Source organism: Jatropha curcas, chromosome 8 (genome assembly GCF_041381405.1).
Source record: "Jatropha curcas cultivar XTBG-Jc1 chromosome 8, XTBG_Jcur_1.0, whole genome shotgun sequence".
NCBI classification, from domain to species: Eukaryota; Viridiplantae; Streptophyta; class Magnoliopsida; order Malpighiales; family Euphorbiaceae; genus Jatropha; species Jatropha curcas.
In genome coordinates, this window is record NC_143158.1 from 2197314 (window position 1) to 2211364 (window position 14051).

Sequence of the window (14051 nt, forward strand, 5' to 3'; positions counted from 1 at the left end):
ATCAACAGAAATTAAAATGCTCACTCGGCAACATAATAATCCCATCCTCCACTAACAATTCATATTCCACAACCGAAATTTAATTTAAAAAAATTAGCATACAAGGAAATAAAAGAATGCCTCTTCAGACACTAACATTTCTTTAATCTCACACATTCATTTCCATTTTCATGAAAGCTAAATTTACACCAACCTGGGTATCTTATACTAACTATTTATATTAGGTTTCTAATCATGTTGTTTAAGTTAAGAACTTAATTATAGTTAACCAATTAATCAGATGAGTTACACTAATAGCCAATTCAAATTTGTTATCACAGCTAACGATAAAAGAAAATCTCCTCCTTATTTCCAATTGACCAGAGAAACATATTTGCCGAATGTTGCTACTCAAATAGCAGAAGTTTTTACATCCCCCAGTTTTATTTACCAGCTCCTATAAATTAAAGTACAAAAAAGAAAGAGAGAGACGAGGGATCAAAATAGCAGGCCTAGGCATGGAAGCTTGAGAACATGGCTGGCACTATGCGAGTATTTGATCCATCACTAATTATAAGCTCTATAAGACCATACACTAAGAACTTGCTGGCATTACCTCATGAACTAGGAGTCATCAGTAGCTCTAGATGATCTGGAGTAACTGATAGGAAGGGGGAATGGATAATGTATAAAAATTTAAAAAATGTACATTCCTTTTATCTATCTATACCTTTTCAAGATTCTGCCACATCTAGGTATTGGGAGTGGGAGGCAGCCAGGAGGGCTGCTCCAATGCCAGAGCCATCATTCGAGTGCTCAATTACAATGCTCTCAGAAACTTCCTCTCCAAGCAACTCCTTGAGAGTGCTCTCCATGCAGACACGGAATTTAGTGTAGTGCTCAAACAACCCACCATCCAATGCTATTACCGACCTCTGCTTTTCCCCATCCTTCACTGTATCCCTTCCCAATTTCTTTAGGACGCCTGCAATTCCAGCAGCAGATAGGCGGGCACCACGAGAGGCAACAATGCCACAGAGCTCAACAATAACTTTTCTCATTTTCAGGGAGGTATTAGGTATCTGAGCAAGAAATAAGAAACCAGATAACAGATGCTATTATAAAATCAAGAAAATTATTTTGCTGCATGATTGTTAAGTTCACATGTTAATGACAAAAATTGCAACTCTTGTATTTACTTCTATATTTTTCAGCAAGAATGCTTCGACACTTGATTTTCTAAGAATCACAAAATGATATTAGATAATACAGATGCGGAAAGTTTTGATAAAACTAAATGGAATCAAAAGAGCACGAAATACCTCTAAGATATCTTTTAGTTTGCTTCCGACAACTCTCAGATCTGAAGACGTATCATGATGCATTGCAGACATGTCTGGAGTCCTGCATATTGTACCACAGAAAAGTAACATCCCAATAGCTATTATCAGTCAAAAAATTAACAGCATTTCCTATTTAGAAGCACATATACGATATGGATAAGAAAATTCAACCAATTTACTGAAACAAAAATAGGTACTGCACGAAACAACATTGAAGATGAGAGCAATGAATAGAAAAGGATGTGCAGGTGAGACTCTTTCAGAACTTGAGAAAGAGTGTCAAGGATGAGTGTGGTATGTTCCATACTTAAAAGAGGTGGGCCTGATTGAGTGTCATTTGGACATAAACATTATGCCTAAGCACAACTAAATACAAAGAAATGATTGTCCAAAAAGATAAAAGGAGGACTAAATAGCAAAGAGGTTGCCAAATGATAGAATGTGACATACCTTAAAATAAATGGAATCTTCAGTTTTGATGGAACAACATCACCAAAGAAAGCAGCTTCCTCAGCCATTTCCACTAGGACTCTGCGTACTATTTCTCCCAAATACATACCAGAAATAGTCTTTTCAAAAATCTGTAGAAAATAACCATGAAGATCTTAGGAGTAATTAAACCACTTAATTTCTACACAATAAGATGAAGAAAACAAAAGTTCAAAGTTAGGTCACCTGTTCCCCTGGATTCAGAGAGTCGTCATCCAGGGCTTGATCATATTTTGTCAATGGTAGGTGCGACGACCGAAAGTTACCCCACTCCATGTTGATAACCTATGGTTATAAAGAATGCTTTAGTATGATTTTATGCTCATATCAAATCAAAAGAAGAAATCCCTGTCACAGAAATAAAAGAGTTAAATTTAGACAGAAAATAAGTTTAGCTATAAAAGATTTTGGTAAACAGTCAAGTGTAGATAGTAACACAACGATCATTCAGAAACTACCAACCATTTCTCCAGTTTTTGGTAGAAGACCATGCCACTTGGGAATTGCTTGTGCTCGTTCTACATATGCAGCATTTGTTCCAGTCCCCAAGATTACAGCAGCAATAACATCCTGGTCGTAGTATCTACCTCCAGCTAATGTCCCAATTGTATCATTGACCTACAACATCCCATCAGATTCAGGATTTCATTAGTTAGCCAGACAAGTTATTTCAGTCAAGTAAAACACAGTAGTCAAAGCCAACATGGAAACTACTTTCCTGGCAACTAACATGAAAAAGCCAAAAAGGGCTCCTGAAAGTTAAAAAAAAATTCAAATTACCAAAGCTGCCACACGCATGTCAAGTCCAACTCTTTCCATGGCTTTTGTCAGTTCTCCCACCACATCTTGCCCAACCTATACCAAGACCAACAGAGAAAGAAAACCAAGTCTTTTAAGAAAAATAAAAAATAAAAATTGAAAAAGCTGATGAGGTTAGAAGTTACCAATATCAAATGAAGCAAAAAGGTAATCACTAGCCCAAAAAATTTTCTGCTTCATGCATTCCAAGGCAGATAATAGCTTATTACAGTTAAATGTTTAGTGCTTGTCACGGATAGTAGAACCAAAGACAAGCAAGATTTGGCATGCAATATTAAAGGAGATACATGAGGACCTATGCATCAGTCATTATCATAAGCATATAAACTAACCTATGGCCCCATGCCTACAAATTAATGCACACAGCTGTACTGAAATATTAAGAAGAAAATTAAAAATGTCAGGCCCAAGGCTAATAGGCCTCCTGATGAAAATATGATGATAAAGCGTGGAACTCTTCCAAGAAAATGAGCCAAAACACCAAACTTCGGTTCCGAGGTACTAGCGGTGAGTCTGGCACATGGAGACCCCAAATATAATACTGCATGTTTCTTAGCTGCTGAAAATGTACAAGTCAAGGGAAAGTTATAACAGACATGGAAGAGGTTTCCAATAGCATTTTGCTTTTAATCGAATGAAATGAAACTGACATGGCTGAAGGGAGTAAGAACCATTAACTACATGATGCATAATATATGCTTCAAAACATCTCCAGTTCAACAACAATTCTCTTCTTCAGCCATAGATCTCAATAACACCAATTAGTTTATCAAATCGAAGAATTTGTTTACAAAAACCAAAGGTCTGGGAGCGCACGATAATTAATGCTGCTGTCAACTTCTTCACATAATTGCATAGAAATCAAACTAAAAGAGAGAATAAATTCTACCCTCAAAGGAAAGTAGGGATAACTTTTTTTCCTATTTCAAGATAGGTATTGATGGTAACAAGAGAGTTCTAGCTTCTCTTATTTCCCTGACACAGCCTCCTCTGAAATATTACCTTGAGGGATATACACAATATTTCTAAAACCAGATTTAGCCTATGGTATTTGTAACCTGTATCAACATATTGAAACATATAAATGCATCAAAACTTTCCAGAGTCGTATTTTGCCTGCAGAGGATTAGGTGTCTTTATACTGAATAATATGAGAAAATGAGAAATTTAATAACATTAGGCTATGTACATATCTTTTGGACACATGAGAGGATGTGTGTATGAATATCTAATAAAAGAAGACCCTAAATCTTTAAATATGAATCAAATGCAAGGGCAAGGAGAAAATGATGATTAACATTTTAGATTGTAGAAGAATTTACTAAGTTTGAATGCTAAATTAGGGCAATCCACCAACATCAAGTAATTAGGAGTGAAGGAAATCAGGATTAACCGTGTCCTCTATGGAGAAGCCTTTTGTCCATTTTATAAGAGTTCCTGATGCTATTGATGTTTGCCTAACTGGAAATGAGAAGGTAAAGCCCAATTCCCTTTGTTGACCAGGTGAAGGATGCAAACCTTCACCTTCTGTAGCTACAAATTTGGCGAGTGCTTCAGCGATATAATCAAATAATGCCTGAAATAACAATCATTTAGAGGAATTCAGATTATGAACAAATCTAAGAGATTCAAATTGATTAGCCTAGCTGGAGAAAAACTCACATCTGATGATCCAGTCATCAAGTGTGGAGGAATTGAAACTTCCTCAAATTCTTGTTTGACAACTCGATCTTCTCTCCCACCCAATAGTACCCGTATGACACGAAAATTTGTGCCACCAAGGTCCAATGCATAAAACAATCCCTTCTCGTCTCTGAAGAAATAAGCAGAAGCTACTGGCATATTTAGCTTATTTTCCTTTCATTAATGTAAAAGACTAAAAGTTATCTAGGCAAACAAAATTGCTAAATGTAGGAACAAATGCTTCACAGCAAAAATGTTATTTTGCATTTAACATTTGTTTCTCTTCTTATTCTTCGCCTTAATTTTTATGTCTTGATAAACCTTACCAAGAAATTTTGATTAGCACATGAGCTGCTAAACAATCAAGAGTCCATAAATAAATCAATTAATTTATTCTATAAAGTTAGCCATGACTAGAAAATAGTTAGTAAGGCATATCATAATACAATACATAAATGAACTTAATGCAAAACAAGAATAAGTCTTTATCAATAATGCCTTGCTACCAACTGTCATAAAGTATCCACATTCTATAACAATCCCATCAAGAACAGAAGCAGAAAAGTTAATTTTACCAACTTTATCAACCCCATATGATATGCATAAAGTTTGCTAATTTGTAGAAAGACTGAAAGAGTGAAATGATCTCCCACTTCTAAAACGCCATATGAATTACAATCCAGTGAAAAATATTAAAAACAGAAAGAAAAAAAAAATGAAAGAAGAAAGCGTGAGCAAATATCAACAGTAAGTAACAATTAAACCAATTACTTAGTGACAAATCAAACAAGCAAATAAAATTCGAATGGAATGGGACAGAAGTTGGGCAAACTTAAAAAGCAAAATGCTAAAAATACCTTAAAGTTCTTAACACAACATAAGTGAAGTGTAATACGTCTATCTAAAAAGGTAAAATTCCGTATAAGGGAATCTGCCCTTTTGTATTAGGAAATTTCATCTCCCAACTGCGCCCATTTTCGATCCAATTACAACGGTTCACAAAAGAGCAACCAAAAAACCATTAAATGAAGATTCCATATATTTTGACAAAAGCTATAGGGGAATTATAAATACATCAAATCAATAAAAATCGTCTAAACTGATGAAACAATTAGTTAAGGAGAAAAAACAGAATTTGTATCAAAGACTAAAATAAAAACAAAATCCAAACAGATGAGAAATGAATGATAGTTTACCCAGTGGGAAGATTGTCAACGTAGCTGATGAGCATCTTAAGCTTACTTCCACCTTCCGATGCAAGACCTGCATGCATCTCCACAGTCATAGCATCGGCCACTTGGCGTAGCTTCCCAATCGGAGTCCCACACTTCTCCTCGAATTCTCTTAGTATCGCCATAGCCCTGGCCCACCTACCAGAGCTCTGCATCCTGTGCCTGACTATCAGCGCCGCCGCCGCACAAACAGCAGCCGAGCAGACAACCGCCGCTCCCACCGCCACCTTTCCCATCGCAACTACGAGCAAAAATACCTCTCTCTAACTTCTGTGAAGTATTAAATCTGTGATTACTCTTTTGACTTTTTATCCTATTTTAAATTTTCAATACAAAAATGGAAAAATCTATATGTAAAGATGTAAGAAAAGCTGAAAAGGGATAAAAAAAATTATAAAAAAAAAAAAAACAAAAAAGAATTTCTCGGGGGAGAAAGCAAGATGTTCTCGGGAAATAAGGCAATAAGCAGAAAGAGTATGAAAATTGCACGGGTTTTGCTATAGGGTGTTGTTTCCGCACTGTAAATTATACTACTAATATAAACTATTATCCTGTGATTCGCATTTGATCGTCTTGTAGCTGGGGAACGGAAAAGATACTTTAAAGACTGAAACGAATTTTTTTTTTTTTTTTCCTGGTAATATGTGTGTGTATATATATATATACTGTGAGAAAAAAGGGGATAATATTTTTTTTTTAAAAAAAAAGGAAAGTGGTCATGGTTTTGGATTGAAATTACGAGAACACCATTTTTTGAATGACATGTCAATGTCAGGCATCAGCCGCTTAATCTAGACCGACCGGTCTGGGTCCCATTTGTTCTTTATACAAGCAACGGTGGCTTGTGGATGATCGGGTTGAAAAATCCACGGACGACTTCCTTTTTTTGCTTTGTTAATTAGAAAACCATCAACAGTAGCCTGTATTGCTTAACAATATCAAGTCGAGTCAAGGCTAATCACGATCTTATCCGTGTTTAATTGCAGCGTTGCATAATTTAGAGGTTAATTAATTAACCAAAAATATGGGTTTAATCAATTAATTGGGTGTGTATGTTGCATCTTGACATTCTGTGGTCGCGTAGCGTCACGCAAGAAAAAAAAAATACTATACGTATGTTGGAATTATATTGACTAATCCAATTTAATTTTGACAGGAAAATATTGGTCAAAACCTATTATTAAATTGAAATGTACAACCCATTCATCCAAAATTGACCAATTAGTTTGGTTGTATATCAACTTTTAAGGGAATTCCAAATCAAAGTTATTGCAGTATTTTGGAAACCAAATCGATTAATTAACCGGTTCAATTTCCTTCATGTGCTCATTCACTCAGCTCTCTCCTCCCCCACCCCACACCCCCCCCCCCCCAAAAAAAAAAAAAAAAAAAAAAAAAAAAAAGAGAGCCTGAATACTGAAATGGGAGTCTTTGTGCGAGCCGTATGCCGTGAGAATCGCACCCGATTCAATTTGGGCATCCATTAAAATTGGTAGGTTAAACCAAATTAGAGGAATCTAATCAGTCATGTGCCATGTCCCCACCCCAGTTAGGTTCTCCCTCTATTTGCCACCTGTTTGCCTATTCATGGTTCGATAATTCAGTGGCGGACACGGTAGCAGTGAGAGAGATTCTCATAAATTTTTGGATTGACATAAGCGCAAATAAAAAGTATTGTACACAGTACACACACTATATGTATTAGAGTAATTTATTTATTTATTTTATAGATGAATATCACGAAGAAAGAGGCATGAATCCTTATCGTTGATGTTCCAATAGTAATTCATTATAATCATTTATCATAAACTCTTATCATGTTAAATGCACATTGAAGGAAAGGAGAGACGGTGCCTAATTAATTCTAATATATAATCATTATTATCTTTCTTTTCAAATAATTGTACACCTGTGGGGTATAAAGGGTTTAATCTCGTCTTCCTATTACCTGCTAACTTAAAAGCAAGCCAGTACTCTTCTAACAAGTCGTATTTTGCTCACGATTGATGAACTTTCTTCAAAAGGAAAAAAAAAATGGTGATTGTCAAGCTACCCATATGGCATTTTCTAGTTCAATTAGCAATTATACGAATGCTTCGGATCAAAAGCAAAGCAGGGAATCAGAAATTCTAAACTCAGGTAAAAAAGTTCATTATTAATTGGATGTATTTACTCCTCAACAGATGCGTAAAAAAGTTCAATGTTGCCAAATCAGGTAAAACAATGAAAGAAATAGATTATCCCTTTAATTCTGCGCGAGTTGGGATAACAGGAACTAGAAAGTTACCAAATGGAGAATCAGAAATTCTAAAATTTCCAGTGCAGCCTTCTTGTTGTGCTTGTGCAACTGCAAAATGTTTCGCCTGTTGAAACCTGTAATCTACCACAGGAGTTATAGGAACCTATATGTCCATTGACATGGGTGAATCACAAGAAATAATATATGATACCATGTGAAAACCACTTTAATAGAAATAAAAGAAAATATGATTACCTGAAAACTACTCACTGATGTTGCATCTCCAGTTACCTTTCCTGCCTGCGAAGGGGCAGTCCTGCAATAAGAGAGGTGTCAGAAACGAACTGGTCCTATATCTCTTGCAAATATATCATAAACTTTCATCTCTACATGGCTGCATGAAGAGCAGATGGGGTTTATACTTTGTAGTGCACACTGCTTCCCAATCACTCTAACTCATGGCACAAAAAGCAGATAAAAGAAAATGTCCTATGTTGCACGGAAATGGACAGGAGGAAGGAAGTCTCATTGGACCCCTTCGGGATATCATTCGGCAGGCCTGGAAATGCAAAAACCATATGGAAGAACGACATTTTAAATATAAGTTTACATGGAACAACAGTATTTTATACAAGGAAACGAGCGGCGGAAATGTTTCTGAAACAAGAAACGTCTATGGCTAAAAGTTTCTATGCATCATAGATGTAGTTTCTGATTATGGTGTTAGGAACCTTGAAATCATGTAAGAACTGAAATTACTTTATTCTCTATTTCTATTTGAGATAATTTTTGGGAAAGCATTTTGTAAATTCTATTGGGTATTCAGTATGCACTTAGACCTCCAAAGCTAAGACAAATATTATTTCTTTAGATTGAAAAACTCTTCCACTTAATTATGAAATCACAGGCATTTGAAGTTACTGCAAATAAATAAATAAAATAGGCTATTTCTGAATCACAATTGCCCAATTTGACAAAAGATACTAAATTAAGAAACTCTCAAGTTCATCAGAGCTCTCTTTCAACTCTAGCTCAAATAGATATTGATAGAAAAGGCAAACCCGCAGTATCCATCAAATTAAATTCAAAATTCAAATAATTCAGCACTAATTACAACAAAACGAATCGCCAATCAGCCTAAGATTAACATAAGCAACCGCAAACATAAACAAAACACCAAGTTACATACCTGAATCCGAACTCACAATTTAACATAAGAATTTTACACAAGAAATAATAAAACGACAAAGTATTACCTGCGACGCGGTGGCGGCTCGAGTTTTCTCCTCTTTTGTTCAGGTGCCGTCTTCCCCATATTCATAATCCAACTGCGGTCCGGCGCTTAAGAGAAGGGTTCAGAACTTCAGATCCGTTAAAAAAGAAGCAGGCCCCAACGTTCGACGGTATTCAAATCCAATCAAGCCGCACTGTATTCAAAGTTTTGTTTTTCTTCGTTAAACGACGACGTATTCTGTAAAAAAAATACCACCGGCATCCACCGCTTCAATCGAAGGAAACTATTTTAGCCGACAAGAAAAAGTTTCCAAAAATAGTCCGCGGACAGCACGGAAAATTTTCCGTCAGGAACAGAAGCGGATCTGTCTGTTTTAAGTGTGGGCTTCACACGGCAAATCCAGTAGCATGCTGGTCTAATTATGCAGTGCAAGTATAAGAGTCGGGTTTGATTTTAACATGGGTTGCCTCAGCCCAATAGAGGCCCATCTAATTGAATTTATTGGAATGGTCTAATTGACTTTCCTGGCCCATATTCAACATATATATGGTCAACGGATTCTTTTTTGTTTTAATTTTTTAAATGCACCTGTAAAATATTTAACGCTGAAATTACTATCATATTTTCAGTTACTAAAAAGGAAATAGAAAATGTCATCTTCTTAGTTCTTGATGTTAATGTTTTAAGTGTGTCAATCTATTTTTTGAAATTAAACAAGACAAGTGGTTAACTAAACACTTGCAAGTAACTACCTATCACATGATGTAGCACTTAATGTTGTTTAACTGTAATGAGAAAAACACAAGAAACGACATTGTAAAAAGAAAATTTCCCTAAGAAAACGACATGTAGTTCAGCCATAGTAATTAGTTCTGTATGGACCGGTCTGCTAAAAGCCCATCATGTTCTACCGTTCTATGGGCTTGCATCAGATTATGTTATATTATATTATGTTATATAAGATAATGGAAAAAATGATTTAATGTGGGTATGGCATGTGAAATCATATCTTTCTTGGAGCTAAGAATTCAAGATTTTGACTTTTAACGTATTAATTTTGATTTGTTAATTATGGGGAGATCTAACTAGATTCAACAAAAATGATATTTAAGGGGACATTCTATGTATTGATCCTTCTTTTTCCATTCTTGAACCAATTATTTTCTTTCAATATTGTTGGTCCATTAATCAAGTCGACCCCTCAAAATCCAATCAAATCGAATGTTCATCATTTCTTAAATCTTTGTTTCTTTTTTCTTTATTAACTCCGTATCCAAAAACTACATCATTAAGGTAAAAAATAATATTAATTTTCTGTTATCTTCGCATATTATTCAATTGTCAATGCTAAGGTAATCATTTATTGTTGACTTGTAAATGTTGAAATTTAAGAAACAAAATTTTAAATTTTTTCTTTTTTGGTAAGATGGTAACACGAGAAAACTCAGGTTTGATTAGTTAAATTAAGCCCCATTTAGTAGGATGTTACTTTCAAAGACAGATTTATTATTTCCTTAGATGACAAAAATTATTTTGAAAAAAATAATTATATGTTACCTATTATAATAACATTTCCTTATCTTAATAAATAAAATATATATTTATAAATTTATCATAGTAAAATTTCTTATTATCAATAGAAAATTAACAATGAATTACGAAAGTTAAATTACCCAAACGGCACCTAAGAAATTCTCCTAGTGGGGCCTCAATATTTTGCTTTTGTGGGTGAAAGATTGAGAGAATTATGTTTTGCTAATCTGGTTTATTCATTTCCTTCACTCTTGCATTGATTGAAGGATCCTAGCCGGTCTCTCATACTTGGGAGCTAGCATAAGAACAAGATACCCGTGCAAGCACATAAACGATTTTGATCGATCATTACTTTTGAAAAAGAAATGCATATTAATCGATCATTTTTATACTAAATTAATTATATTATATTATTATTTCATTAATTACTGTTCAAAATTCATCGAAACTAATAAAATTAGTTATTCAATAAATTATATAAAATTCATTTGATTTAAATAAACTCTTAAATCACGATCAATGATCTAAATCAAATCTAATTAAGAAATAAAAAATTTGCAATAAGAGGAAATGGACCAATATTATTTATTCATTTGGACAACACCAATAGGCCAAAGCTTCTTATAAAAATCTGTTAATATAATTATATTTGAGGGCAATATTTTTAGTGGGTCATTATCAATTCAAAGTTCAAACGTGAAACATAATGGTTGGAGCTTTTTATATAAATAAAGGAAAGACTTTCAAGATTTCAAATGTTTGCATTCAAAAAATAAAACATGGGTAATATATATATATAATTAAAAGTTAGAAAAAGCCAGAAAGGAAAATAGAAATGGGTAGTAGCTAGCTAATTAAAATTGGGACTTGAAGTTTAGAAAGAAAGGTGAAAAAAAAATGGACAAGAATGTCTCACAAACCATGTGCAGCAATGCGCCCCACGTGGCTATGGCATGCGTGTGGGTCTCGCCCTCTCAACCCAATCGTTGCTTCTGTTTTGGGTCTTTTCAATCTCACCACTTTAGGAAACCCATATAAAGGAAGTCAACTTTTATACACAAATTAATCCTAAGAAGTCCCAAGTCCATCGTCCATCTTCCTGTTTAATTATAGCTATAAAATTTAAATACTAACAGAAAAATTACAGTGGAATATTCTGAAACGAGGTTAATTTTATATTTTAAAAAAAATGTGGGATCCTCAAGGAAAAAATAAGAAAATAAAATATTTAAATAATTATTGAGTTTTCTCTTTTTATTCTTTATTTTTCCCCAGCTTTATTGAGTTGGATATGGAAGCCTTAGAGGTGGAGATGTGCTGTGCGTGTGAGGCAAGTAGCTGGCTTTGTAAATTCTTGTAGAACATCCTTCTTGAACACCTTCTCTTATATCACGTGTTCCTCTATATATATAATATATTAAAATTTCCTTTCTTTATTCCCTTTCTTTTCTTGCTTTTATTTGAAAATCTGATTTGAGCTTCAATTAGTCTCCTCTGAAAGTGCTTTTAAGCACTAATTATTCTTAAAACAAAGTGGCAATGTAATTAATTCCCCTTCAGCTTTCTTTCTCTATCAAAGATCTACCAAAAGGCATTATCTTATTTAATAAAAGATTAATTGCTATCAACTAGCAATACAAGAGAAGTAAAAGCATAACATGATCTACGTTTGGTGTCATGTATATATACGCTACTGTGCTCATATACCTCTATTTATACTAACTGTTTTTTTTTTTAAAAAAAAAAAGAAAAATTAATTTGAAGAGCCTTTTGGCAAAAGTAATCTGAAATATGTTCGAATGGATTTTTTGAAAAGTGGCTGTTATTTATTCCTGCTCGTTGCCAATCTAGGGTGCTGACATCTGTCCCAATAATGATCATGAAAATTTTTTAGCTTCTTTCAGAAACTATATATATATGTGTATTATGGAAGAACAAATTTTTATTCTTTGTGATGGTTGTTGGGGAGATATGGAATCTTAAAGCCATCTAAAGTTGTACACATCCACAGATTTTCAATTGCCACTAAAACTTCAAAAGAAATTGGAGAAGAAAAGAAAAGGCCAAAAGAGAAAGCGAAAAAGAAGAAAAAAAAAAAAAAAAAAGAAAAGAAAAAGGTTGAGTCAATTTAAAATAGTTCATTCAAAGAATTGTTTATCTTATCTACTAAATAATTTTTCAAATAATGCATGATGGACCCCATGCAACACAGTTGGAAAAAGAAAAGAAAAATTTTTCTAGTACGACTCAATAATTATAAATCTAATACAAATTTTGTTTGGTCAAGATTAGGAGTAGTATTAATGCGGTCAACGCTCACTTATCACTAACCACATTTAAATCACATTACAATGCCTAATCTTAAGTTCACTTCTGATTTAATTATATTAGATTTTAGCTAATTTAGGTTAGGGGGTAAGTGCCATCCTGCTACACCCCTATTTCTGTCGTTACGGTTTGTATATCTCGTGGTATCAGAAGTTGAGCTAGTCTTTAAAATTTAAAGGGTTAATATAAATTTTTCAAAATACAATCCCCTTCCCTCTGTCCTTGGTTATTATTTGTTTACATTAAATACATTCAGGTCAAAATGACTACTCTTATTCACGGCGCGTCAAGCCCACAAGGAGGAAACGATCCCGCGAGAATTTTGTTTATTTACAAAAATTAAATACTCGATTTTCTATTTAAATGACTTGAGTCTGTTTTAATCAAACCAAGTCTGTTTCTGTTGGTTACTTATCGATTTTAAAACAACCGCACATAGTATCTAAAGCATCATTGTTAGGTAAGATTATAAAGAAGAGCAAACATATAATTTACGAAAAAAATGGACAAGCAAAGTCCATTGCATGGATAAATTTATATAAACACACGCAAGGAGGGAGAGAAACAAAACAAGACTACAGAAATAAGTCATGTTCATAAACATGCAGTGTGCAGCTAGAACTGGAAGGGGCTTTGTCAAGTCAAGCAGGCAGAGTTATTTTTCCAACTTATCATTATTTGGCCATTGCTTGCACTTTTAGATGCCCATAACTTGAAAAAGATACCATTAATTACGAATATCTGTTTTGACGTGGAACCCAATCGGCCACCCACAATCTCAAAATTATATATTATATATTATATTCAAATTTTTATTTTTAATATTATATATTATTATTTTTCTAAATGGGTACAAAAATTTAAGGAAAAAGCAGACAATTACATAGTCCAAGCTAATGAACTAAATTTGTTTAAAAGAAAAAGGAATGATGTTACATTTCTTGATTAGGGCAAACTGAAAATGAAGCCCTCAACCGTGAAAAGGTGAATATAAGCCCAGAACTTTTTTTTTTCCGCACGGCAAATAGCTTTAACTTGTACAACCATCTTAGCTTCTTTTGACCAACTGTTTTGGTCCATCTAACAACAGTATTTATTATATCATTGGGCTATATAACAGTAGTTTAAAAGGATCCCTGTCTTTATATATGATATGAGAGCCCTCCATTCCA

General features: G+C 34.0%; 1 protein-coding gene and 1 long non-coding RNA gene across 3 annotated transcripts; both read right to left on the reverse strand.

Moving 5' to 3' along the window:
• Nucleotides 1-327: 327 nt before the first annotated feature.
• HXK2 (hexokinase 2) lies at nucleotides 328-6188 on the reverse strand. Its single transcript, XM_012221487.4, has 9 exons — nucleotides 5510-6188; nucleotides 4293-4443; nucleotides 4024-4206; nucleotides 2592-2666; nucleotides 2274-2429; nucleotides 1998-2096; nucleotides 1773-1903; nucleotides 1302-1383; nucleotides 328-1061 (listed from the first exon to the last, which is right to left on the reverse strand). The coding sequence occupies exons 1-9, from the start codon at nucleotides 5779-5781 to the stop codon at nucleotides 714-716; spliced, it is 1497 nt and encodes a 498-aa protein (XP_012076877.1). The 5' UTR covers nucleotides 5782-6188; the 3' UTR covers nucleotides 328-713.
• A 1484-nt stretch (nucleotides 6189-7672) lies between these two features.
• On the reverse strand, nucleotides 7673-9367 carry LOC149493988 (uncharacterized). 2 transcript variants are annotated; one of them, XR_016322005.1, is made up of 3 exons: nucleotides 9041-9367; nucleotides 8040-8100; nucleotides 7673-7947 (listed from the first exon to the last, which is right to left on the reverse strand). It is a non-coding gene; the product is annotated as an uncharacterized LOC149493988 (long non-coding RNA). The 2 variants fall into 2 exon arrangements; XR_016322006.1 differs by having other exon boundaries at nucleotides 7762-7918; nucleotides 9041-9365.
• Between the last annotated feature and the right edge of the window lie 4684 nt (nucleotides 9368-14051).